The sequence below is a fragment of the Prinia subflava genome, unplaced genomic scaffold (genome assembly GCF_021018805.1).
Source record: "Prinia subflava isolate CZ2003 ecotype Zambia unplaced genomic scaffold, Cam_Psub_1.2 scaffold_48_NEW, whole genome shotgun sequence".
Classification (NCBI taxonomy): domain Eukaryota; kingdom Metazoa; phylum Chordata; class Aves; order Passeriformes; family Cisticolidae; genus Prinia; species Prinia subflava.
Window position 1 is genome coordinate 124,991 of NW_026961012.1, and position 27,165 is coordinate 152,155.

At 49.4% G+C, this 27,165-nt stretch overlaps 3 protein-coding genes across 4 annotated transcripts; all 3 read left to right on the plus strand.

Moving 5' to 3' along the window:
• The first annotated feature begins 4,970 nt into the window (after positions 1–4,970).
• LOC134565437 (uncharacterized) lies at positions 4,971–6,860 on the plus strand. 2 transcript variants are annotated; one of them, XM_063425024.1, is made up of 3 exons: positions 4,971–5,353; positions 5,389–5,546; positions 5,729–6,860. In XM_063425024.1, exons 2-3 carry the CDS (start codon positions 5,446–5,448, stop codon positions 6,453–6,455), a joined length of 828 nt encoding a protein of 275 aa, XP_063281094.1. In that variant the 5' UTR covers positions 4,971–5,353; positions 5,389–5,445; the 3' UTR covers positions 6,456–6,860. The 2 variants fall into 2 exon arrangements, with proteins under 2 accessions (XP_063281094.1, XP_063281095.1); XM_063425025.1 differs by having other exon boundaries at positions 5,406–5,546.
• A 1,335-nt stretch (positions 6,861–8,195) lies between these two features.
• Positions 8,196–10,630, plus strand: LOC134565436 (uncharacterized). Its single transcript, XM_063425022.1, has 2 exons — positions 8,196–9,316; positions 9,500–10,630. Exons 1-2 carry the CDS (start codon positions 9,213–9,215, stop codon positions 10,224–10,226), a joined length of 831 nt encoding a protein of 276 aa, XP_063281092.1. The 5' UTR covers positions 8,196–9,212; the 3' UTR covers positions 10,227–10,630.
• A 2,717-nt stretch (positions 10,631–13,347) lies between these two features.
• LOC134565435 (uncharacterized) lies at positions 13,348–16,077 on the plus strand. The gene is made up of 3 exons (XM_063425021.1): positions 13,348–13,584; positions 13,620–13,781; positions 13,961–16,077. The coding sequence occupies exons 2-3, from the start codon at positions 13,705–13,707 to the stop codon at positions 14,727–14,729; spliced, it is 846 nt and encodes a 281-aa protein (XP_063281091.1). The 5' UTR covers positions 13,348–13,584; positions 13,620–13,704; the 3' UTR covers positions 14,730–16,077.
• Positions 16,078–27,165: the final 11,088 nt, after the last annotated feature.

Here is a 27,165-nt window from a genome sequence, read left to right on the forward strand (position 1 = left end):
AATCCCCCGGAGTCTGCGCTTCCTTTTGGGGAGGAGGCACCCGAGGAATTGGGAGCGCCTTTCCTGCCTTTTTCACGTCGTGTTTTCTTCTCTTTTCCCGTCGTGTTTCATGGCTCTTCTTCCACTCATGGTTTTGGCTTTTCTCCCTTCCGGTTTTGCTTTTTCTCCCCTCACGTTTCCCGCTCTTTTCTCCCCTCACGATTCCCTCCCTTTTATCTCCTCACGTTTCTTTCCCTTTTCCCCTCTTTTTTCCTACCCTTTTCTCCCCTCATCCTCCCCACTCCTTTACCCCTCACATTTCCCGCTCTCTTCTCCCCTCACATTTCTCACTACTTTTCCCCTCACATTTTCTGCCCTTTTTCCTCTCAGATTTCCCTCATTTTCCCCTCACGTTTCCCACCCTTTTTACCCTCAGACTTCCCATATTTTCCCCTCATGTTTCCCACCCTTTCCCCCCTCACATTTCCCCCCCTTTTTCTCCCCTCACATTTCCCCCCCTTTTTCTCCCCTCACATTTTCCACTCTTTTCTCCTCTCAAGGTCCCCTCCATTTTCTCCCCTCACGATTCCCGCCCTCTTCTCCCCTCACGTTTCCCTCCATTTTTTCCCCTCACGATTCCTTCCATTTTCCCCCTCACATTTCCCACCTTTTCCCATCAGAACTGCTTTAATTCTCCAATAATATCAGGTATAACCTCTCCTGCTCGGATCCCTTCCAGTCCCCTCAAGCCCCCCTGATCCCAGATCGCCCCCCCAGTCCCAAATGATCCAGAACCTCCCCAGATCCCAGGGAATTTGGGCTCCAAGATTTAGGATTTCCAAGCTTTGAAATCCTTTAAAGTTTGGGGTGTCCAGGGTTGGGGGTTCCTCAGGATTTGGGCTTCCCAAGGTTTGGGGTCTCCAAGTTTGGGCTCACCAAGGGTTGGGCTTCCCAAGGTTTGGGGTCATGAGTTTGGGGTCTCCCCCAAGGTTTGGGGTCACCGAGGTTGGGGTCTCCTGGTGTGGAGGGTTGTGAGTTGGGGTCTCCAAAGTTTGGGACTCCAAACTGGCTAAACTCTCCAGTGGAATTCCTTTAACTGGTTAAACTCTCCAGTGGAACTGGTTCAACTGGTTGAAATCTCCTGTGGAACTGGTTTAATGGGTTAAAATCTCCAATGGAATTGGTTTAACACATTAACAACTCCAGTGGAACTGGTTTTAACTGGTTGAATTCTCCAGTGGAACCGGTTTAACTGGTTAAAATCTCCAGTGGACCTGGTTTGACTGGTTTATTTCTCCAGTGGAACTGGTCTATCCCATTCCACATCCCAGGGTCCCTCCCACCCCGGGGACTCCCCCAGTCAGACCAGTTCTCCCAAGCCCTTCGTTAGGGCCATGGACCAGCCCCATCCCCACCATTCCTGCCCTTTCCCTACCCTCATTTTTTCCCTGAAAATTGCCCCATTCCAGCCCAGTACTGTACCCCCGGTACCTGCCCCAGGTGTGTCCTTCCCAAGCCGGGGACATTCCAGGTACTGGTGATTTCAGGGATGCAGAGAATTCCAGAAATTTTTGGGTTTATCCACACAGAATTTTGTAATGGTGCCGAAATTCAATGGGAAGGAGGGGGCTGGGTGTGCAAAATCCACGGCAAAAGCGAAAGTAAAAGTAAAAACTCTCGTTTCTGGGAGATCGGCTGTTGTTTTTGATCAGTTTGATCTGAAGTTGTTTATGTGGGGTGGAAACGGCCGCGGCTTTGCTGAGAGCACCGGGAGGAGACCCCGGAGTGGGGGGAGCGGGGTCTGGAGGCAGGGAGAGCCTGGAATGAGGAAGAGATTCCAAAACTGAGGAGAGCTCAGAGCTCAGGAGATCCCAGAGTTGAGGAGAGCCTGGAGATGAGGAGAGCTCAGAGCTGAGGAGAGCTCAGAGCTGAGGAGAGCCCAGAGCTGAGGATACCCTGGCACTGAGGAGATCCAGGAGCTGAGGAGAGCCTAGAACTGAGGAAGATCCCGAGCCAGGATGGGGGTGAACATCAGCCGCTCTGTGGAGATCCAGATCTCCAACAAGACCAAGAACATCGTCCTGAGGAACCCCAGGTGAGGCCGGGGGAGCGTCGGGAGGACCCTCAGGTGGCACCCCAGGGTGGGATCTCCGTCCTGGGCTGGGATCATCTCTGGGGTCGAGATCATCTCCCAGGTCCCGGTGGCAGTGGGACACCTTGGCTGTGGCTCCCACCACCCCTGTCTGACCCCACCGCTCAAATCCCTCTCTCCAGGATCTACTTCTTCAGTGGCCACAGCCTCAAGTCCCCTGAGCCCTCGGTGGCCCCTGGCTCCTCCAGCACCTGCAAGTTCACCAACAACACCTGGTTCTGGGGCTGTAATGGGGTCCTGGCCTTCGAGACTGAGTCCTTCACCTTGGCCATTTTCTTCTCCAACCCTGTCGACTACAACCGGTTCTCCCCCAAGGTGGGCCTGGAGCTATCCAAAGACAAGGTTCACAAAGGGAACCTGGAGGAGGCCTACGGCCGTCTGGTCAGGCTCTCCCGCCGCGGCGAATCCTCCATTGACCCTGGAGACGTCCGCTCCATCGTCCTCAAGGAATCCCAGGAGAAGGTCCAGCTGAGCGCCTGCTCTGTCAAGGTGACGGCCACCATATCGCGGGCCCGGAATGCCGTGATCAAGGTGAAGGTGGAGGAAAAGAGCAGCCCAGACAGAAAGCCCGAAGCCAGGGCAGAGAACCCTTTTCGAGCACGGCACGTCCAGGAGAAGTGAGAGCCTTCAGCTGGGCCTCGTGGCCAGCCCTGGAACCTGGTCCAAGACGACCCCAGAACACTGCAGGCCGCCCGAGGAACCCTCAGACGCTGTGTCAGGGTTCTGCTTTGTGTTTCTATTTAATTTGTGTGCCAGCACCCATCCTCCCCTTCTCCCGGTAATGCTGTCTCTCATTTGTATCGCTTTGCTCTATTTTTAGATTCTGTTCCCCAGTTGTTATTCACACTGTTAGGTGTCAATGCCTTTACTTGCCAGCTGCCACCCCCTAGAAGTTTCCCTGTTGGCCCTCAAGAATTTGTCCCCTCCCCAATCCCTTCCCAACTGTCAATCCCCAGCACTCCAGACCTCTCTTGTCCCCCTTTTGTTTGCTTTGCTCAATAAAAGGAGAATTTCAGAACTCGATCCGTGGAGTAAAAGTACATGGGATTTGGGATCTGGAATTCAGGAAATCTGGGAATGGGAAGGTCCAAGGGGGTTTGTGGGGGGAGGGATTGGGGAGGGGGATTGAGGGGGGAACGCGGGGTCTGGGGGGGTCTGGGATCGGGGGGAGCAGGGGAGGGACACACGGGGTATGGGGGGACCCTCAGAGTCACTGGGTGGAATATTATTGCATAATAATGTTATTGCACAAACAAGTTCCACCAGTTACTCCAGTTCTGGTAGAGAAATACACCAGTTACACCAGTTGTGGTAGAGAAGTACACCAGTTACACCAGTTACTCCAGTTCTGGCAGAGAAATAAACCAGTTAACCCAGTTCTGGTAGAGAAATAAGCCAGTTCCACCAGTTTCACTGGAGGATTCCCCAGAGTTGGAGGGGTACAGTGACCCCGGGGGTCCCCAAAAATCTGTGGGGGCTGACCCTAAAACTGGGGAGGAACCCAAAAACCCCCCAAACTTTTTGGGCAAAAGGTTCTGAAACGTGGCCAGAGCTTTGCAAGCGTCTTACAACCTGAGTGGAGTCTGCGCTTCATTTTGGGGAGGGGGCACCCGAGGAATTGGGAGCGCCTTTCCTGCCTTTTTCACGTTGTGTTTTTTTCTCTTTTTCCTTTGTGCTTCGTGGCTCTTCTTCCACTCGTGGTTTTTGCCTTTTCTCCCCTCAAGTTTCCCACCCTTTCCCCCCCTCATCCTCCCTACTCCTTTTCCCCTCACATTTCCCGCTCTCTTCTCCCCTCACATTTCTCACTACTTTTCCCTCACATTTTCTGCCCTTTTTCCTCTCACACTTCCCACATTTTCCCCTCACGTTTCCCACCCTTTTTCTCCCCTCACATCTCCCTCCGTTTTCTCCCCTCACATCTCCCTCCATTTTCTCCCCTCACATTTCCCTCCATTTTCTCCCCTCAAGTTCCCCTCCATTTTCTCCTCTCACATTTCCCACCCTTTTTACCCTCACACTTCCCATATTTTCCCCTCACGTTTCCCACCCTTTTTGCCTCTCACATTTTCCGCTCTTTTCTCCCTTCACAATCTCCTCCATTTTCCCCCTCACGTTTCCCTCCATTTTCCCCGTCACAATTCCCGCCCTTTTCCCCTTCACATTTCTCGCCCTTTTCCCTTCACATTTCCCACTTTTCCCCTCATGTTTCCTGTCCGTTTCTCCCCTCAAGTTTCCCACACTTTTCTCCTCATTTTCCTCTCCTTTCCCCCTCACATTTCCCACTCTTTTTTTCCTCTCACATTTTCTGCCCTTTTAAAAAACTTGTTCATTTCTCCAAAGGAACTGGTTTAACTGCTTTATTTCTCCAGCAGAACTGGTTTAACTGGCTAAACTCTCAAGTGGGACTGGTTTAATTGGTTAAAATCTCCAGTGGAACTGGTTTAACTGGTGAAACTCTCCAGTGGAATAGCTTGAACTGGTTAAAATCTCCAATGGGATTGGTTTAACAGGTTGAAATCTCCAGTGGACCTGGTTTAACTGGTTAAAAACACCAGTGGAATTGCTTTAACTGGTTCATTCTCCAAAGGAATTGATTTAACTGGCTAAACTTTTAACTGGAATTACTTGAACCAGTTAAACCAATTTTTTTTTCCAAAAGTTTCCCCATTCTAGCCCAGCATTGTACCCCAGGTACCTGCCCCAGGTGTGTTCCTCCCGGGAATGGTGATTTCAGGGATGCACAGAATTCCAGGATATTTTGGGTTTATCCACACAGAATTCTGTAACGGTGCCAGAATTCCATGGGAAGGAGGGGGTTGGGTGTGCAAAGTCAATGGTGAAAGCGAAAGTGAAATTTGAAGCTCTCCTTTCTGGGAAAGCAGCTGCTGGTCTAGGTCAGTTCGACCTGAAGTTATTTTTGGGAGATGGAAACAGCCCCGGCTGTGCCGAGAGCACTGGGAGGAGACCCCGGAGTGGGGGGAGAGGGGAGGGGTCTGGAGGCAGGGAGAGCCCAGAGCTGAGGAGATTCCAAAACTGAGGAGAGCTCAGAGCTGAGGAGAGCTCAGAGCTGAGGAGATTCCAGGAGCTGAGGAGAGCTCAGAGCTGAGGAGAGCTCAGAGCTGAGGAGAGCTCAGAGCTGAGGAGATTCCAGGAGCTGAGGAGAGCTCAGAGCTGAGGAGAGCTCAGAGCTGAGGAGAGCCCAGAGCTGAGGAGAGCTCAGAGGTGAGGAGATTCCAGGAGCTGAGCAGAGCTCAGAGCTGAGGAGAGCTCAGAGGTGAGGAGATTCCAGGAGCTGAGGAAGATCCCGAGCCAGGATGGGGTCCAACGCCAGCCACTCTGAGGAGGTAAAGGTCAGCCGCTCTGTGGAGATCCAGGTCTCCAACAACACCAAGAACATTGTCCTGAAGGAGCCCAGGTGAGGCCAGGGGGGCGACATCGGGGGGACCCTCGGGTGGCACCCCAGGGGGGGATCTCTGTCCTGGGCTGGGATCATCTCCGGGGTCAGGATCATCTCCCAGGTCCCGGTGGCAGTGGGACACCTTGGCCGTGGCTCCCACCGCCCCTGTCTGACCCCACCACTCAAATCCCTCTCTCCAGGACCTTCTTGTTCAACGGCCACAGGCTCTGGACCCCCGAGTCCTCGGTGCCCCCCGGCTCCTCCACCACCTGCAAGTTCCAGAGCCACACCTGCCGCTACGGCTGTAAGGGGCTCCTGGCCTTCCAGGCCAAGCCCTTCACCTTGGCCATCTACTTCTCCAACCCCATCGACTATGACGAGTTCTCCCCCGAGATGGGCCTGGAGCTGTCCCTGGACAAGGTTCACATGGGGTACCTGGAGGCCGCCTACCACCGCCTGGTCAGGATCTCCCGCTGCAGCAGCTCCAATGAAGACCTCGCATTCCCCTCCGTCATCCTCAAGGAATCCCAGGAGACGGCCCGGCTGAACGCCGGCCCCGTCAAGGTGACGGCCACCATGTCACAGGGCCAGGACACCGTGATCAAGGTGAAGATGGAGGAACAGGGGAGCTCCACTGCAGCCTACGACTACGACTGGTTCCACCCCGAGATGGATCTGGAGCTGTTCCTGGACAAGCTTCACAAGAAGGGCCCGGACGCCGCCTACCAGGGCCTGCTCAGGATGGCCCGCGGTGACAACTTCCCCTCCATGGTCCTCAGGGAGTACCAGGAGCTGGCCAAGATGAGTGCCGGCCCCGTCATGCTGTCGGCCGCCATATTCCGGGCCTGGGACGCCGTGATCAAGGTGAAGGTGGAGGAACAGAAGAGCCTGGGCAGAGAGCTCAAAGCCAGGGCACTGCACTTCTAGGAGAAGTGAGAGCCTTCAGCTGGGCCTCGTGGCCAGCCCTGGAACCAGGTCCGAGACCACCTCAGAGCCCTGCAGACCCCGCGAGGAACCCTCAGATGTTGTGGCAGGGTTCTGCTTTGTGCTTTCAATTTAATTTGTGTGCCAGCACCCATCCTCCCCTTCTCCCGGTAATGCTGTCTCTCATTTGTATCGCTTTGCTCTATTTTAGATTCTGTACCCCAGTTGTTATTCGCACTGTTAGGTGTCAATGCCTTCACTTGCCAGCTGCCACCCCCTAGAAGTTTCCCTGTTGGCCCTCAAGAATTTGTCCCCTCCCCAATCCCTTCCCAACTGTCAATCCCCTGCACTCCAGACCTCTCTTGTCCCCCTTTTGTTTGCTTTGCTCAATAAAAGGAGAATTTCAGAACTCGATCCGTGGAGTAAAAGAAGGCGGAATTTGGGATCTGGAATTCGGGAAATCTGGGAATGGGAAGGTCCAAGGGGGTTTGTGGGGGGAGGGATTGGGGAGGGGGATTGAGGGGGGAACGCGGGGTCTGGGGTGGTCTGGGATCGGGGGGAGCAGGGGAGGGACACATGGGGTATGGGGGGACCCTCAGAGTCACTGATTGGAAAATTATTGCACAAACCACTTCCACCAGTTACTCCAGTTCTGGTAGAGAAATACACCAGTTAAACCAGTTGTGGTAGAGAAGTACACCAGTTACACCAGTTACTCCAGTTCTGTTGGAGAGATAAACCAGTTAACCCAGTTCTGGTAGAGAAATAAGCCAGTTCCACCAGTTTCACTGGAGGATTCCCCAGAGTTGGAGGGGGTACAGTGACCCCGGGGGTCCCCAAAAACCTGTGGGAGGCTGACCCTAATACTGGGGAGGAACCCAAAAACCCCCCAAAATTTTTGGGCAAAAGGTTCTGAAACGTGGCCAGAGCTTTGCAAGCGTCTTACAACCTGAGTGGAGTCTGCGCTTCATTTTGGGGAGGGGGCACCCGAGGAATTGGGAGCGCCTTTCCTGCCTTTTTCACGTTGTGTTTTCTTCTCTTTTTCCTTTGTGCTTCGTGGCTCTTCTTCCACTCGTGGTTTTTGCCTTTTCTCCCCTCAAGTTTCCCACCCTTTCCCCCCCTCATCCTCCCTACTCCTTTTCCCCTCACATTTCACGCTCTCTTCTCCCCTCACATTTCTCACTACTTTTCCCTGACATTTTCTGCCCTTTTTCCTCTCACACTTCCCACATTTTCCCCTCACGTTTCCCACCCTTTTTCTCCCCTCACATCTCCCTCCGTTTTCTCCCCTCACATTCCCCTCCATTTTCTCCCCTCAAGTTCCCCTCCATTTTCTCCTCTCACATTTCCCACCCTTTTTACCCTCACACTTCCCATATTTTCCCCTCACGTTTCCCACCCTTTTTGCCTCTCACATTTTCCGCTCTTTTCTCCCTTCACAATCTCCTCCATTTTCCCCCGTCACAATTCCCGCCCTTTTCCCCTTCACAATTCCCGCCCTTTTCCCCTTCACATTTCTCGCCCTTTTCCCTTCACATTTCCCACTTTTCCCCTCATGTTTCCTGTCCGTTTCTCCCCTCAAGTTTCCCACACTTTTCTCCTCATTTTCCTCTCCTTTCCCCCTCACATTTCCCACCCTTTTTCCCCTCACAATTCCCTCTCTTTCCTCTTCTTTTCCCCTTTACATTTCCTCTCCCTTTCCCCCTCATTTTTCCTGCCATTTCGCCCCTCACGTTTCCCGCCCTTTTTCCCCTCACATTTCCCACTCTTTTTTTCCTCTCACATTTTCTGCCCTTTTTTAAAACTTGTTTTTTTCTCCAATGGAACTGGTTTAACTGCTTTATTTCTCCAGCAGAACTGGTTTAACTAGCTAAACTCTCAAGTGGGACTGGTTTAATTGGTTAAAATCTCCAGTGGAACTGGTTTAACTGGTGAAACTCTCCAGTGGAATAGCTTGAACTGGTTAAATTCTCCAATGGGATTGGTTTAACAGGTTGAAATCTCCAGTGGACCTGGTTTAACTGGTTAAAAACACCAGTGGAATTGCTTTAACTGGTTCATTTCTCCAAAGGAATTGATTTAACTGGCTAAACTTTTAACTGGAATTACTTGAACCGGTTAAACCAATTTTTTTTCCAAAAGTTTCCCCATTCTAGCCCAGCATTGTACCCCAGGTACCTGCCCCAGGTGCGTTCCTCCCGGGAATGGTGATTTCAGGGATGCACAGAATTCCAGGATATTTTGGGTTTATCCACACAGAATTCTGTAACGGTGCCAGAATTCCATGGGAAGGAGGGGGTTGGGTGTGCAAAGTCACTGGTGAAAGCGAAAGTGAAATTTGAAGCTCTCCTTTCTGGGAAAGCAGCTGCTGGTCTAGGTCAGTTCGACCTGAAGTTATTTTTGGGAGATGGAAACAGCCCCGGCTGTGCCGAGAGCACCGGGAGGAGACCCCGTGGTGGGGGGAGAGGGGAGGGGTCTGGAGGCAGGGAGAGCCCAGAGCTGAGGAGATTCCAAAACTGAGGAGAGCTCAGAGCTGAGGAGAGCTCAGAGCTGAGGAGATTCCAGGAGCTGAGCAGAGCTCAGAGCTGAGGAGAGCTCAGAGCGGAGGAGAGCTCAGAGCTGAGGAGAGCTCAGAGCTGAGGAGATTCCAGGAGCTGAGGAGAGCTCAGAGCTGAGGAGATTCCAGGAGCTGAGCAGAGCTCAGAGCTGAGGAGAGCCCAGAGCTGAGATTCCAGGAGCTGAGGAAGATCCCAAGCCAGGATGGGGTCCAACGCCAGCCACTCTGAGGAGGAGGTAAAGGTCAGCCGCTCTGTGGAGATCCAGGTCTCCAACAACACCAAGAACATTGTCCTGAAGGACCCCAGGTGAGGCCAGGGGGGCGACATCGGGGGGACCCTCGGGTGGCACCCCAGGGTGGGATCTCTGTCCTGGGCTGGGATCATCTCCGGGGTCAGGATCATCTCCCAGGTCCCGGTGGCAGTGGGGACACCTTGGCCGTGGCTCCCACCACCCCTGTCTGACCCCACTGCTCAAATCCCTTTCTCCAGGACCTTCTTCTTCAACGGCCACAGGCTCTGGACCCCCGAGCCCTCGGTGGCCCCCGGCTCCTCCACGACCTGCAAGTTCCAGAGCCACACCTGCCGCTACGGCTGTAAGGGGCTCCTGGCCTTCCAGGCCAAGCCCTTCACCTTGGCCATCTACTTCTCCAACCCCATCGACTACGACGAGTTCTCCCCCGAGATGGGCCTGGAGCTGTCCCTGGACAAGGTTCACATGGGGTACCTGGAGGCCGCCTACCACCGCCTGGTCAGGATCTCCTGCTGCAGAAGCTCCAATGAAGACCTCGCATTCCCCTCCGTCATCCTCAAGGAATCCCAGGAGACGGCCCGGCTGAACGCCGGCCCCGTCAAGGTGACGGCCACCATGTCACAGGGCCAGGACACCGTGATCAAGGTGAAGATGGAGGAACAGGGGAGCTCCACGGCAGCCTTTGACTACGACTGGTTCCACCCCGAGATGGATCTGGAGCTGTTCCTGGACAAGGTTCACAAGGAGGGCCTGGACGCCGCCTACCAGCGCCTGCTCAGGATGGCCCGTGGCGACAACTTCGCCTCCATGGTCCTCAGGGAATACCAGGAGCTGGATGAGATGAGCACCGGCCCCTCCAAGCTGATGGCTGCCACACTGCGGGCCTGGGACGCCGTGATCAAGGTGAAGGTGGAGGAACAGAAGAGCCTGGGCAGAGAGCTCAAAGCCAGGGCACTGCACTTCTAGGAGAAGTGAGAGCCTTCAGCTGGGCCTCGTGGCCAGCCCTGGAACCAGGTCTGAGACCACCTCAGAGCCCTGAAGACCCCACGAGGAACCCTCAGATGTTGTGGCAGGGTTCTGCTTTTTGTTTCAATTTAATTTGTGTGCCAGCACCCATCCTCTCCTTCTCCCGGTAATGCTGTCTCTCATTTGTATCTCTTTGCTCTATTTTAGATTCTGTACCCCAGTTGTTATTCGCACTGTTAGGTGTCAATGCCTTCACTTGCCAGCTGCCACCCCCTAGAAGTTTCCCTGTTGGCCCTCAAGAATTTGTCCCCTCCCCAATCCCTTCCCAATTGTCAATCCCCTACACTCCAGACCTCTCCTGTCCCCCTTTTGTTTGCTTTGCTCAATAAAAGGAGAATTTCAGAACTCGATCCATGGAGTAAAAGAACGCGGGATTTGGGATCTGGAATTCAGGAAATCTGGGAATGGGAAGGTCCAAGGGGGTTTGTGGGGGGAGGGATTGGGGAGGGGGATTGAGGGGGGAACGCGGGGTCTGGGGGGGGTCTGGGATCGGGGGTAGCAGGGAAGGGACACATGGGAAATGGGGGGACCCTCAGAGTCACTGATTGGAAAATTATTGCACAAACCACTTCCACCAGTTACTCCAGTTCTGGTAGAGAAGTAAACCAGTTAAACCAGTTCAGGTAGAGAAATACACCGGTTACTCCAGTTACTCCAGTTGTATTAGAGAAATAAACTATTTAAACCAGTTCTGGTAAAGAAATACACCAGTTCCACCAGTTACTCCAGTTCTGGCAGAGAAATAAACCAGTTAAACCAGTTCTGGTAGAGAAATAAGCCAGTTCCAGCAGTTTCACTGCACGATTTCCCAGAGCTGGAGGGGGTACAGTGACCCCGGGGGTCCCCAAAAATCTGTGGGGTTGACCCTAAAACTGGGGAGGAACCCAAAAACCCCCCAAAATTTTGGGGAAAAGGTTCCAAAACATGGCAAGAGCTTTGCGCGGGTCTCGTAACCCAACAGGAGTCCTGAACGTCCCGGAAGGATTTTCCCCCCAAAAAACATGGAGGGACTCTTGAAATCTCTTAAGGGAGATTAAAATTTGGGGAAATCCCAAAAGCAGGGGGAGTAGAAGGCCTTTGTGAACCTGGAGAGGGATCCTCAAAACTGGGGATGGTCCCCAAACTTGAACCAGGTGCTCGGAGGGATAATTTAGGGTGTGCTCCCCTAATTAAATTAATCATCCCCAGAGATTCCCTGTTATTTTTGGGCCTCTGACCCCCATTTTTGTCCCCTCCAGGCCGTCCTGCACAGCCACAAGCCCGTGGCGGTGAGGAAGAAGAGGGTGCAGGCAGCGAAGGCCCCGTGAGCCCCATCAGAAATAAAATGTCTGAGCAATCCCCCGGAGTCTGCGCTTCCTTTTGGGGAGGAGGCACCCGAGGAATTGGGAGCGCCTTTCCTGCCTTTTTCACGTCGTGTTTTCTTCTCTTTTCCCTTCGTGTTTCATGGCTCTTCTTCCACTCATGGTTTTGGCTTTTCTCCCTTCAGGTTTTGCTTTTTTTCCCCTCACGTTTCCCGCTCTTTTCTCCTCTCACGATTCCCTCCCTTTTCTCTCCTCACGTTTCTTTCCCTTTTCCCCTCTTATTTCCTACCCTTTTCTCCCCTCATCCTCCCCACTCCTTTACCCCTCACATTTCCAACTCTCTTCTCCCCTCACATTTCTCACTACTTTTCCCCTCACATTTTCTGCCCTTTTTCCTCTCAGATTTCCCTCATTTTCCCCTCACGTTTCCCACCCTTTTTACCCTCAGACTTCCCATATTTTCCCCTCATGTTTCCTGCCATTTTTGCCTCTCACATTTCCTGCTCTTTTCTCCCCTCATATTTCCTGCACCTTTCTCCCCTCACATTTCCCCCCCTTTTTCTCCCCTCACATTTTCCACTCTTTTCTTCCCTCAAGATCCCCTCCATTTTCTCCCCTCACGATTCCCACCCTCTTCTCCCCTCACATTTCCTGCCCTTTTCCTCCCCTCACATTTCCTGCCCTTTTTCTCCCCTCACATTTCCCACCTTTTCCCATCAGAACTGCTTTAATTCTCCAATAATATCAGGTATAACCTCTCCTGCTTGGATCCCTTCCAGTCCCCTCAAGCCCCCCTGATCCCAGATTGCCCCCCAGTCCCAAATGTCCGCCCTGATCCCAGAACCTCCCCAGATCCCAGGGAATTTGGGCTCCAAGATTTAGGATTTCCAAGCTTTGAAATCCTTTAAGGTTTGGGGTGTCCAGGGTTGGGGGTTCCTCAGGATTTGGGCTTCCCAAGGTTTGGGGTCTCCTGGTGTGGAGGGTTGTGAGTTGGGGTCTCCAAGGTTTGGGACTCCAAACTGGCTAAACTCTCCAGTGGAATTCCTTTAACTGGTTAAACTCTCCAGTGGAATTGCTTTAACTGGTTAAACTCTCCAGTGGAACTGGTTTAACTGGTTAACCTCTCCAATGGAATTGGCTTAACTGGCTAAAATCTCCAGTAGAACTGGTTCAGCTGGTGGAAATCTCCAGTACAACTGGTTTAACGGGTTAAAGTTTCCAATGGAATTGGTTTAACACATTAACATCTCCAGTGCAACTGGTTTTAACTGGTTGAATTCTCCAGTGGAACCGGTTTAACTGGTTAAAATCTCCAGTGGACCTGGTTTGACTGGTTTATTTCTCCAGTGGAACTGGTCTATCCCATTCCACATCCCAGGGTCCCTCCCACCCCGGGGACTCCCCCAGTCAGACCAGTTCTCCCAAGCCCTTCGTTAGGGCCATGGACCAGCCCCATCCCCACCATTCCTGCCCTTTCCCCACCCTCATTTTTTCCCTGAAAATTGCCCCATTCCAGCCCAGTACTGTACCCCCGGTACCTGTCCCAGGTGTGTCCCTCCCAAGCCGGGGACATTCCAGGCACTGGTGATTTCAGGGATGCAGAGAATTCCAGAAATTTTTAGTTTTATCCACACAGAATTCTGTAACGGTGCCAGAATTCCATGGGAAGGATGGGGTTGTGTGTGCAAAGTCACTGGTGAAAGCGAAAGTGAAATTTGAAGCTCTCCTTTCTGGGAAAGCAGCTGCTGGTCTAGGTCAGTTCGACCTGAAGTTATTTTTGGGAGATGGAAACAGCCCCGGCTGTGCCGAGAGCACCGGGAGGAGACCCCGGAGTGGGGGGAGCGGGGTCTGGAGGCAGGGAGAGCCTGGAATGAGGAAGAGTTTCCAAAACTGAGGAGATCCAGGAGCTGAGGAGATCCCAGAGTTGAGGAGAGCCTGGAGCTGAGGAGAGCTCAGAGCTGAGGAGAGCTCAGAGCTGAGGAGAGCTCAGAGCTGAGGAGATTCCAGGAGCTGAGGAGAGCTCAGAGCTGAAGAGAGCTCAGAGCTGAGGATACCCTGGCACTGAGGAGATCCAGGAGCTCAGGAGAGCCTGGAACTGAGGAAGATCCCGAGCCAGGATGGGGTCAAACATCAGCCGCTCTGTGGAGATCCAGATCTCCAACAAGACCCTGAACATCGTCCTGAGGAACCCCAGGTGAGGCCGGGGGAGCGTCGGGGGGACCCTCGGGTGGCACCCCAGGGTGGGATCTCTGTCCTGGGCTGGGATCATCTCCGGGGTCGGGATCATCTCCCAGGTCCTGGTGGCAGTGGGACACCTTGGCCGTGGCTCCCACCACCCCTCTCTGACCCCACCACTCAAATCCCTCTCTCCAGGACCTTCTTCTTCAATGGCCACAGTGTAAGGCCACGCGAGCCCTCGGTGGCCCCCGGTTCCTCCACCACCTGCCTGTTCAAGAGCAACACACGGTTCTGGGGCTGTAAGGGGCTCCTGGCCTTCGAGGCCGAGTCCTTCACCTTGGCCATCTACTTCTCCAACCCCACCAACCACAACCGCTTCCAGCCCAAGATGGGCCTGGAGCTGTCCCTGGACAAGGTTCACATGGGGAACCTGAAGGACGCCTACGAACGCCTGGTCAGGATCTCCCGCAGCAGCAGCCCCAAGGAAAAGCTCACTCTCCGCTCTGTCATCCTCAAGGAATCCCAGCAGATTGTCCAGGTGAGCGCCGGCCCCGTCAAGGTGACGGCCACCATGTCACAGGGCTGGGACACCGTGATCGAGGTGAAGGTGGAGGAACAGGGGAGCTCCACTGTCACCCTCGACGAGGACTTCTTCTCCCCCGAGATGGATCTGGAGCTGTTCCTGGACAGGGTTCAAGAGGGGGGCACTGAGTCCGTCCACCAGCGCCTGCTCGGGATGGCCCGCGGCAACAACTTTGCCTCCATGGTCCTCAGGGAGTACCAGGAGCTGGCCGAGATGAGCGCCGGCCCCGCCAGGCTCATGGCTGCCGCATTGAGAGCCTGGGACGCCGTGATCAAGAGGAAGGCGAAGAAAAAGAAGAGCCCGGGCAGAGCACTTGAAGCCAGGGCAGAGAGCCAGGGCAGAGAGCTCGACGCCTGGGCATGGCACGTCCAGGAGAAGTGAGAGCCTTCAGTGGGACCTCGTGGCCAGCCCTGGAACCAGGTACGAGATGACCCCAGAAACCTTCAGACCCCGCGAGGAACCCTCAGATGTTTTGACACGGGTTTTGCTTTGTGCTTTCTATTTAATTTGTGTGCCAGCACCCATCCTCCCCTTCTCCCTGTAATGCTGTCTCTCATTTGTATCTCTTTGCTCTATTTTTAGATTCTGTTCCCCAATTGTTATTTGCACTGTTTGGTGTCAACCCCTAGAAGTTTCCCTGTTGGCCCTCAAGCATTTGTCCCCTCCCTAATCCCTTACAATTGTCAATCCCCTGCACTCTCACCCCTCTTTCCAGAGCCTTCCCTGCTGATCTTCCTGAACTCGATGTCTCATTTGTTATCCTGTATTTTTCCCCTTTTTTCCCTCCTTTCTCCCCTCACGATTCCTGCCCTTTTCTCCCCTCACATTTTTTGCCCTTTTCTCCTCTCACGTCTCCCGCCCTTTTAACAGGACTATAATAACTTTATAATAGCTCCTAAAACAGGACCTAATCACTTTATTATCCTTTTTGGATTAAGTTTGTATTCCCTGCCTTCTCTTCCTCCCCTAGACTGCCTGACCTTCTGTACCCGCCCCAGACATAAATTACTGCCCGGCCTCTGGGTCGGGGTCTTTTGTGATCTTTTGTGGTTTTTCCTCTTTTGTATTTTATGTTTTTGAATCCCTAAATAAACACCAGCTTCAGTTACCCCTCTGTCACCCTGGTTTTTCTGAGTTTTTTTAAAGCCTTCTACTTGTCCATTAGATGGAGTCATTTCTTTAATTTCTGTGCAATATTAAGGGTCAGTTTTTCACTTTCTCACACTTTGGAACACAAACAATCTTTCTCAGTTTTTTTCCCTGTTGTTTGTTTGGAGGAATAAATAAAAACTTTATTTCTACCCTCAAAATAATGTTGGTTTGCAGCCGGGTCTGGCCAGTGGGCAGCAACCCCAGAAGCCAATCCATAATCAGACCCACAAATTTATAAAAATGGAAGAGATTAAACAGGCTCAGCTCTTTTTTGGGGAGCAGCTTTTCACTGCAGACCTCTTCCCTCCGTGTTGTTTTTTCCCAGAGTCACGGGGCGGCCACGCTCAGGAACCCTGCAGAAGCTTCTGGAAGCCTCTGGAACCCTTCAGGACCTCCAGCAGAACCCCTGGGGCACCAGAAGAGCCTCGGAGGAGCCTCTGGGACTCTCTGCACACCCCTGGAGCCCCAACGGGCATCCCGGGGTCTGGGGTCTCCCTCTCTTGGAGCGTCCCCCCAGACCTCTCCTGTCCCCCTTTGGTTTGCTTTTGCTCAATAAAAGGAGAATTTCAGAGCTCGATCCGTGGAGTAAAAGAACGCGGGATTTGGGATCTGGAATTCGGGAAATCTGCAAAATGGAGAAAATGGCAGGAAATGTGAGGGGGAAAAAGGAGGGAAACGTGAGGGGAGAAAAAAGGCGGGAAATGTGAGGGGAGAAATGGAAAGGAAATGTGAGAGGAGAAAAGGGCAGGAAACATGAGGGGAGAAAATGGAGGGAAGCATGAGGGGAGAAAAGGGCGGGAAACGTGAGGGGAAGAAGGATGCAAAATGGGAGAAAAGGGAAGGAAATGTGAGGGGAGAAAAAGTTTGGAAAGCGTGAGGGGAAAAGGGCAGGAAACGTGAGGGGAGAAAAAGGCAGGAAATGTGAGGGGAGAAAAGAGGGGGGGAATTGTGAGGGGAGAAATGGAAGGGAATTGTGAGGGGAGAAAAGGGCGGGAAACGTGAGGGAAAAAGGAAGGGAAACATGACAGGAGGAAAAGAGTGGGAAATGTGAGGGGGAAACGAGCAGAAATGTGAGGGGAGAAAAGAAAAGAAACGTGGCGGGGTAAGGCGTGAAGCGTGAGGGGAGAAAAGGGCGTTAAATGTGAGGGGACAAAATGGTGGGGAATGTGAGAAAAAGGGCAGGAAATGTGAAGGGAAAAAAGGGGGGAAATGTGAGGAGAGAAAAGGGCAGGAAACGTGAGGGGAGAAAAAGTTTTGGAAAGTGTGAGGGGAAAAGGGCAGGAAATGTGAGGGGGAAAAAAGGAGGGAAATGGGAGGGGAGAAAATGGAGGGAATCGTGAGGGGGGGAAAGGGCAGGAAAATGTGAGGGGAAAAGAGGGTGGGAAATTTGAGGGGAGAAAAATGGAGAGAAATGTGAGGGGGCAAAGAGTGGAAAACATGAGGGGAAAAGGGCAGGAAATGTGAGGAGAGGAAAAGGGTGGGAAATGTGAAGAGAAAGGAAAGGAAAGGAAAGGAAAGGAAAGGAAAGGAAAGGAAAGGAAAGGAAAGGAAAGGAAAGGAAAGGAAGGAAAGGAAAGGAAAGGAAAGGAAAGGAAAGGAAAGGAAAAGGAAAGGAAAGGAAAGGAAAGGAAAGGAAAAGGAAAGGAAAAGGAAAGGAAAGGAAAGGAAAGGAAAGGAAAGGAAAGGAAAGGAAAGGAAAGGAAAGGAAAGGGAAAGGAAAGGAAAGGAAAGGAAAGGAAAAGGAAAGGAAAGGAAAGGAAAGGAAAGGAAAGGAAAGGAAAGGTGACGGGAAAAAGGGAGGGAAACATGAGGAAGGAAATGGATGGGAAATGTGAGGGGAGAAAGGGCTCGTCCCAGTCCCCTCCTGTCCTGCCACAGGGCTCAGCTGCCCCCCTCAGCCCTTCTGCCTTCTGCCTCCCCCAGGCTGCTCCAAATGAGGACAGAGCCGTGGACAGATCCAGATGCCAGTCCTGGGGAAGCTGCTGGCACATCTTTCTAAATTATTGCAGGACACAAAAGGCTGTTTTATATCCCTGGGTGGTCTCTGCACCCCCTTTATGTTCCCTGTGTCAGCAGAAAGGTGAGAGGAGCTGTGCTGGGCTCCATCCCCCGGAGCTGCTTTATTTTATTTTATTTTATTTATTTTATTTTATTTTATTTTATTTTATTTTATTTTATTTTATTTTTATTTTATTTTATTTTATTTTATTTTATTTTATTTTATTTTATCTTATTTTATCTTATTTTATTTTATTTTATTTTATTTTATTTTATTTTATTTTATTTTATTTTATTTTATTTTATTTTATTTTATTTTATTTTATTTTATTTTATTTTATTTTATCTTATCTTATTTTATTTATTTATATTATCCTTCCAGAGAGAAGGGTCCTGGGCGCTGGGACCTGGCTGGTTGAAATCCCATGAGAGGAGTCGCTGTGGCTGGAGCCAATGCAGCCACCAAACCTTTCCAAACCATGTTTAGCTCTAGAAAGTTAAATACCTTATATATAAAAATTATATAAATAAACAAGGTATATAAATTATATAAATTATAAATATTTATAATGTATATAGATTATATACATTATAAAATGATAATATATTAGAAGTATACTATTAAAATAGAAATTATATATTATCTCATATACAATTATATATATTATGAACATAAATTTATTACCTATATATATACAAGCTTTATAAATGAAATAAAAAATCTATTTCAATCAATTACAGAAATGATAGTGACTGCACCGCACACGTTGGTCTAGTTGTGAATACAGTGCACCATTTTTGAATCAGTTTTGAAGGAATTATTTTAAAGGAAGCAGAGAGGCTTGGGGAGGAACAGAGAGAATTGCAGGCAGGAAATGTGAGGAGGAAAGGGTGGGAAACGTGAGGGTACAAAATGGTGGGATATGGAAAGGCAAGAAGGGAGAGGAAACTTGAGCAAAAAGGACAGGAAATGAGAGGAAACCAGAGGTGCAAAACAGAAGGGAAGAAAAGGTGGGAAACATGAGAGAAAAGATGATGGCAAATGTGAGAGGACAAATGGCAACACATGCAAGGGGGAAAATGGTAGAAAACGTGAGGGGAGAAAAGGGAGGGAAATGGGAGGCAAAAAAGCACAACTTAAGCAAAACTTGAGCAAGAAGGATGGGAAACGAGTGGTGTTGGAGTCCAGGAGATCCCTCTGGCCACCCTGGAGGGTTTGGAGACCGGACAGGGGGTCTGGGGTCTGTACAGGGGGCTCAGGCAGCCTCACACAGAGCCCAGGAGGGCACTGCCTCTGATCCCTGCCACGGCAGTGAATGCCCACAGTGTGTGAAGAATCACAAGCTGAGAGAATTAAAAATAAGCAGTATTTAGTTTATTATAGAGTGTAAATGTAGAATCCAGGATTTTTAGTGTATGGCTTTGAAGAGGCAGGATGGAGGAATTGGGGAGTGGTCCTGTCATTCTTGTCCTTGTTCTCATTCCCCATTTTCTGCTGAGTTGGATCTCAAGGATTGATTTAGAATAGAAATGACATGTTAACATGGGTAGTAAGTATTGGTAAGATTTTGTAAAAATCTTTTTGTCCCATAAAGTCCAGGACCCTCTGATCTGCCCCAGTCCTGCCCTGCTGGGGAAGCCCTGCAGAGCTGAGAGAGAACTGAGAGATAATGAAAGAATAAACAACCTTGGAAACACGAACTGGCAGACTCAGTTTGTCCTCTCTGGCTCTGGCGCTGGACTTTTGGGGCAAGAAAAGCTCAAAAACGCTGCACACCTCAGGGAACAGCAACCCCGAGGAGAATCTCAGGAATGATCCAGTCTGTTGCTGGATCCAGCTCTGTGGATCCAGTCCTGGCACTCTGCTCTGGATAATACTGCACCCATGAACTGTCAGAGTTTGCAAAGTCAGCTCTGTTCAAGCAGGCAGAGTCTGCCTGACCTGTACATTTGTCATACACAGAAGAAATAGGAGGTCTGTGTGAAAAAGGCATATTGTATGTGTGGCTCTACGCAGATATTTACTATATGTAATCTGATAGATAGAAAAGTTATACTATATTAACATTAGAATAATGTAGTGAATGTAGTTTTGTAATTAACAATAAGTTATAGTACAATAGAAGCTGTGTATGTGTGTTATATTTTTTTCTCAAGAAGAAAAATTCCTCAGCACAGAGATAACATTCACAGAGGCCCCTAAAAACCTTACAGAGGCCTCTAAACCTTCTAGTGAAGAAGAATTTATGGCCTCTTATCCACGGAACCTAACTTTCTCAAGGACATATGCTCTCATGCGTTCTTTTAATTAACAGAAAGCTTTTGTGACAAGAAACAGCTGAAAATTACTCGTTTTACGTAAGATATGAATAGTCATAAACTGAAGGCTTAAAAAAGAAGACTTCTCTTTGTTCTGGGCCCTTCTCCTTCCCAGCCTTTGTCTGGGAGGGAGGGGGGACAATAAGCCCGGGCTACCTTCTTTGCTCTTATTGTCTCATTATTTGTCCTGTCTCTGAAAACTTTTTAAACTTTTATTATTGTATTAAAATTTTTGTAAAGCATTTTTATTCTTTATTAAATTTTCATAAATTTCAAAAAGCGAGTGATTGGCGTTTATCACAGTCTGCAATGAGTGAGTGCTTTAACAAAGATTAATTCTGCTCTAACATGGAAGGAAGCCAAAAGCAGTTTCCTAGAGGGACTCAGTTTGTTTTCTCTGGCTCTGGCGCTGGACTTTTGGGGCAAGAAAAGCTCAAAACCCCACAGACCTCAGGGAACAGCAACCCTGAGGTGAATCTCAGGGAACACAACCCTGAGAGTCCACCTCCCTCCTAGTAGAGTCTGGGGTATCATCTCTCTTTCTGCAGAATCTCCTGGATTATCTAGCAGAACTTGTGTATCCCCTCAGTCTGGGTCTCAAGAAGGGTTTCAAACTTTTTTTTTTCAAATTTTTTTTTTCAATTTTTTTTTTCAGATTTTTTTTCTTACTCTCGCTGGATTTTCTCTGTAGGGAAGAGGTGAGGCACCTCAGGATGCCTCAGGGTGGACTCAGGATGGAGAGAAAGGCACCTTCACCACTACCAGGCCACCAGAGGCTTTGTGATTACCCCAGATCCACCCCAGCACCGGGCACTCCTTTTGCAGCTCCAGATGGTTCTCCACATAAAAGAATGAACCCACACGAGGCATTTAATTCCATTTCCCCCTCTTCTACAAAATTACATCAGCTGTAAAAGGGTGTTACAAACTAAGGTGCCATTCTCTGGCCACTCAGCCTGGTAGTTCAGCTTGGATATTGGCCACCAGTGATTACAATATTGGATTAGTCCGGGCTCACTTCGTGGGTCTTCTCCTTTCCGTTTCCAGTTTTTCAACAGAAAAGAGAGACAAAAAAAAAAATCATTGAAATGAATTCACATTTCAATGGAGAATTTGGAATATCATCTTCTACTTCAGCTTCAGAATAAACCGGCTCAATTTTCAGTAATTACAAATACACAAGCTGTTACCTCTGAAAGTCAAAATGGTATTTCCAGGTTTGTAGTGGAGGGGGGAGAGGGGAAGAGAAAGGGGAGTGCCAGGCCTGCAATCACTGAGACTGACAAAAGAGGATGCTTCAAGTCCACAAATGCGATCTCAGCCACCCACAAAAAGAAAAAGGAAAAAGAAAGAAAAAAAAAAAAAGAAAAAAAAGGGGAAAAAATGGGAAAAAAAGGAAAAAAGGGGAAAAGGGGGAAAAAAGGGGAAAAAGGGGAGAAAAAAAGGGGAAAAAAGGGGAAAAAAGTAAAAAAATGGAAAAAAAGGGAAAAAAAGGAAAAAAGAAAAAAAGGAAATAAAAAGGAAAAAAGGGAAGAAAGAGAAAAAAAGGAAAAAGGGAAAAAAGGGGGAAAAAGGGGAAAAAAGAAAAAAAGGGAAAAAAGAAAAAAGGGAAAAGGAAAAAAGGGAAAAAGAGGAAAAAAAGGGAAAAAAGGAAAAAAGGGAGAAAAGGGTGAAAAAGGGGGAAAATGGAAAAAAAAGGAAAAAAAAGGGAAAAAAGGGAAAAAAGGGGGAAAAAGGGAAAAAAGGGAAAAAAGGAAAAAAAAAACGAAAAAAGTAAAAAAGGGAAAAAAGGGAAAAAAAGGGAAAAAAAAGGGGGAAAAAAAAGGGGAAAAAAAGGGGAAAAAAGGAAAGAAAAGGGAAAAAAGGGGGAAAAAAGGGGGAAAAAGGAAAAAAGGGAAAAAAGGGAAAAAAAGGAAACAAGGAGACAAAGGGAAAAGGGGGAAAAAAAAGAAAAAAAAAGGAAAAAAAGGGAAAAAAGCGGGGGGAAAAGGGGAAAAAAGGAAAAAAAAAAGGAAAAAAAAGGGAAAAAAAAGGGAAATAAAGGGGGAAAAAAAAGGGAAAAAAGGGGAAAAATAGAAAAAAGGGAAAAAAGGGAAAAAAGGGGAAAAAAGGGGAAAAAAGGAAAAAAAAAAGAAAAAAAAGGGAAAAAAGGGAAAAAAAAGGGGAAAAAAAGGGAAAAAAAAAAGGAAAAAAAGGGAAAAAGAAAAATAAAAAAGAAAAAGCAACTCCCAAATACTCAATCATGCTCCAACACTCCCTCTGCAAATGAATTTTTGTATCACGGGCATCCCCATGTTGATATGCTGGCAAACTCAAATCAACACACCACTCTCAGGTGAACACACTCTCAGAGTTCATGAAGAATGCAAAGAATGCAAAGAATGCAAAGAATGCAAAGGAATGGAAAGGAATGGAAAGGAATTAACCAATTTTCACCACAAAAGCGGCTCCAGGTGAAGCCTGGCCAGGCTTCAGTTGTAAATGGAGGCTGTGGGGTTTTTCTTCCTTCCTTCCTCCACCCAACCCAAGATGGTGACAGCCTGTGCTACAAGACAGCAGAACAATGATTTTGCTTTAAGCTACAATCTTGGCCTGATACAATCATTCCTGATTCCTAAATCAGGACAATCTCTAAAGCCTAATAGGGGACACAAACCCCAAATAATTCCTGGGGGCTTGAACCCTGGATGGGGGAACTCTTAACTCCCTGAGGTGGGGAGCTCAAATCTCCCCCTGAAGCTTCCCCAGGGAGTCAAACCCCCCTTAAATTGATTTGCACCCCTTGTCAATAACCCCAAGAAAAAGAATTTGAATGGTGCCTTTACTTACCCCGGGGGTCTTGCCTCAAGTCCCTGAAGGTCAAAAGTTGAGGTTCTCCCTGAAAATCCCTCAGTGCCACTGGAGATCTGTCTGCATTGGAGCTCCAGGCTGATCTTCTGGCTGGCTCTCCGATTTACTGTCACAAAATCTCCGAAATATCGGAATAAGAGTCCTTAACACTAATTTGGTTTAAAGAGGGCATCTTTTATTCAAACCTGAGGTCACAGGAAGGATACTCTTAGCCATTTGAGCACACACGATCTGACAAGTGAGTGCATATTACAACTGACCCATTACCACAAAGCCCAATTTAATTTAAAATAAAATTAAATTAATTTAAATTTAAAATTAAAATTAATTCAGTCCTTGCTTTGTCTATTACTACATTCTCGAGGCAGATTTCTTCTTATCTCTTCCAGCTGCTGGAAGAAATTAGAAGTGCCCTGTTCCTCTGCTAAAAGTTCACATTAATTGTTTTGAATAGAAGGGAAGTCTCTCTCCGATTTCCTTCCCTGGGCACTCCTGTTCCTCCAGGACCACCCTGATGATGGATCTCCGTGTGTTGGACATGGTGGCCGTCACCTTGACGCGCCCAACGCTCACCTGGGCGGGCTCCTGGCAGGTGTTCAGGGTGACGTGGTAGCCCGCCGTTGTCTCGTCAGAGGTGGGGACAGTCCCCATCTGGGACAGGTGGGCGTAGGTGTCCTCCAACCTGCCCAGGTGAGCTTTGAGCAGGGACAGCTCCAGGCCCAGCTCCATGGGAAACCAGTTGTAGTCCAGGGGGTTGGAGAAGTAGACGGCCACGGTGAAGGTGGTGGCCTCGTAGACCAGGACCCCCACGCAGCCACGGAACGGGGGGCTGGAGAACTGGCAGGTGTCGGAGGAGCCGGGGGGCACGGAAGGCCTGGGGGGCACCGAGCTGTGCCCGCTGTAGAAGTAGGTCCTGGAGAGGAGATCAGGGTGGGACGGTGAGATTGTGGTGGAACCAGCAGGAGACGGTGTCCCCACCACTGGGAGGGGCTGGAACCGACGGGGAGGGATGGTGGGACTACTGGGAGATGGTGGGAGCACTGGGAGACCAGCAGGAAAGGGACCAACCCCTGGGAGATGCTCCCACCCCTTAGGGTTGCTGTTTTTTGAGATTCTCTTTGGCATTCCTGTTCTCTAAGGTAATAAGGTTTTCAGGACTCTTTCTCCATCTCAAGGTTGCTGTTTTTTGAGACTTTTTGGGGTTGCTGTTCTCTAAGGTAATAAGGTTTTCAGGACTCTTTCTCCATCTCAAGGTTGCTGTTTTTTGAGACTTTTTTGGGGTTGCTATTCTCTGAGGTAATAAGGTTTTCAGGACTCTTTCTCCTTTTCAGGGTTGCTGTTTTTTGAGATTCTCTTTGGGGTTGCTGCTCTCTGAGGTAACAAGGTTTTCTCTCAGGGTTGCTGTTCCCTGAGATTCTCCTCGGGGTTGCTGTTCCCTGAGGTAATAAGGCTTTCAAGCTTCCTTTGCCTAAAAAGTCTCATGCTGGAGTCAGAGAAGACAAACTGAGTCAGCCAGTCTTTGTGTGCAAGGTTGTTTATTCTTTCATTATCTCTCAGTTCTTTCTCAGCTCTGCAGGGCGTCACCAGCAGAGCAAGACTGGGGCAGATCAGAGGGTCCCAGACTTTATGTACAGTCTCCTTGATTGAACTACCATCTAAAACGAACTTTTTATTTACAAAATTTTGTCAATACCTAGTCCCCATGTTAACATGTCATTTCTACTCTAAACCAATCTTTAAAATCCAACTCAGCAAAAGATAAGAGAGCAAGAACAAGGAGCACAGGGGCCACTCTCCAATTCCTCCATCTTGTCCCTTCAGCCCCATATACTAAAAATCCCAGATTCTCCATTTACACTCTGTGATAAATTAACTACTGCTTATTTTGAATCCTCTCAGCTTGTGATTGTTCACACACTGTGGGCATTCACTGCCATGGCAGGGATCAGAGGCAGTGTCCTCCTGGGCTCTGTGTGAGGCTCTGACCCCCTTGTACAGACCCCAGACCCCCCTGTCCGGTCTCCAAACCCTCCAGGGTGGCCAGAGGGGTCTCCTGGACCCCGACACCCTCCAGGGGATGATGACCCCACCCGTCCTAGGGTGACTTTATGATGTTTGTACCCTCAATCTGTTCTGTCTGTGCTGTACATCCAATTCTGTGCCTTTAGGACTGGCTCTGAGAGGAAAGCAGGGAAAGAAGAAGCTGCAAGTTTGTTTTGAGAATATTTTTCACTCCTGCTCATTCCTCTCTGGGTGGTGGTTTGTCTGAAGCAGAGACCGGTGGCTGTGAGAGATTTTTTGCTGTTTTAGTTTAATTTTAGCTAGCTAGGGCAGAGAAGTTCCCTGGACTGTTTCTTTCCTTTTTCTTGGGACTCTAAATCTACTCCAGACTGAAAAACCCCAGAGGAGCACCGAGAGCTTGCACATGTGGCCCACCAGGCCTGGGACTGATAAAAACTGAGTGAGCTGAGCCACCCACAGCGAGGATTCCCTCAAGTTTGCCACCTCTCTTTGGAGTGGCAAGAGGTTTTACTTTCATTCTTTACGCTTGTGGGCATTTTGTTTGTTAAATAAATAGATTTTTTCCACTTTTCTCTGAGGAAGTTCCTTTTCCTGGACCGGCTGGGGGGAGAGGCAGTTTGGGTTTGCTTTCCAGAGGGACCCAATTTGGAGGTTTCCTCCCAAATTTGCCCTGAACCAGGACACCCCCAAACCTCCCCCTGCCCCCCGGGGTCCTCCTGCTCCTTCCCCTCACCTGGGGTTCTCCAAGGTGATGTTCCGGGTCGTGTTCGATATCTGGATCTCCACAGTCCGCTCCAAGAAATTCCACATCCTGGGCTGCTCCACGGGATCTGCTCCTGTGCTCGGGGGTCTCCTCAGCTCAAGGGTCTTGTCCTTGGAGACGTTCTCAGCTGTGGAGTCTCCTTGAATCACCCCAAGGTCTCCTCCTCAGATGCAGAGTCTGTTCCAGAATCTTCTTCTCGGATCCAGGATCTTTTCCTCAGCTCCGGGGTCTCCTTGGATTCAGAATCTTCCCAGCTCTGGAATCTTGCTCTTGTCTCTGGAAATTTCTTGGGTCCGGAATCTCTTTGGATCTGGAATCCTCTCAGATTTGGTGATCCTTTGGATCCAGGATCTTTTCCTCAGCTCTGGGGTCTCCTTGGATTCAGAATCTTCCCAGCTCTGGAATCTTGCTCTTGTCTCTGGAAATTTCTTGGGTCCGGAATCTCTTTGGATCCGGAATCCTCTCAGATTTGGTGACCCTTTGGATCCAGGGTCTCCTCGGCACTGAAAGCTTTTCCTTGGGTTTGGGGTTTCCTCAGTCCCAGGGTCCCCCTGGATCCCAAATCCCCACCCCAGCCCCTGACCCTCCTCAGCAAACGGGTCCTTCCTGTGCCTGTGGTCTCCCCTGAGACTGCCCTGGAGCAGAAAAATCCCTCCCCTGGCTGGAAAAAATCCTGAACTCCAATTTCCTGGTGGAAAAACAAAACCAACTTCCTGGTGGTGATGCCAGGGCAAAGTCCCCCAGGGCCTGGCACCTTCAGCTGGTGCAACTGGTTTAACTGGCTGAATGACAACACGTTTGTGACTGGCTTGATTGGTTCATCTAATTGAACAAGTTAAATTGGTTTATTGAGTTAAAACCGTGTAACAGTGCGGGTCCCATGAAAGCCCACGCACACCTGGGGGAGGCCCAGCAGAGAGGAGCAGGGAAAAGGACAATGGATGGTGACACTGCCCCTCCAATTCCCGGTTTTATTTTTCATTTTTTGGTGCTGCTGCACCTCCTATCAGAGGAGAAAAATGAGCTGAGGCACAGATTTCTTCTTAAAAGAAATTAAAAAAGGGGTCCTGGTTTATTCCTCTTCACAGCTTGGTCAACTTAATTCAAATTATTTGCTAACTCTGGCTGCAGCAAGCTCCTACTGCAGGTTTCCCTTGCAGTTTCTGACTGCTGGTTATTTCCTGCTGAACTCTGACTGCAGGGATTGTTTGCAGTCTCTTTTACTGAATTACATTAAAAATACAGATTCCAGCAACAGGCTCCAGCTGCAGAGCCAGACTGACCTCACAGGGATTCTCCCTCCCCAGGACCCTGCTTCAGGATCCTCTCCCTCCTGCTCCTCAAGGTTCCTCCTGTGAAATACAAAGTTGTGTTTCGTGTCAGGGAAATGAAGAAAATCTGTGTAATTGTAATTGTGGAACTCGGCCATGGGACAGTTATAAAGATGAGTTCTAATAAACAGCTGAGGAAAGCATAGAAAGAAGTTTTGAATAAATCTTGTGCTTGCAATTACCTATTATAAGTCTCAAGCTATTCTGTAAGAAGTGTCTTTTAATTATAACTTTAGAAGCTTGCTTTGTATTAAAGAATTTTAACTGTAGTTTTAGAATGTAAAAAAGCCTTTTAGACAAAAGAAAGAAATAAGAATGGGCCCAGGCCTTTCACAGAAGGTGGGAAAACATCCTGGACATGAAAGAAAGACTTCAGTTCACT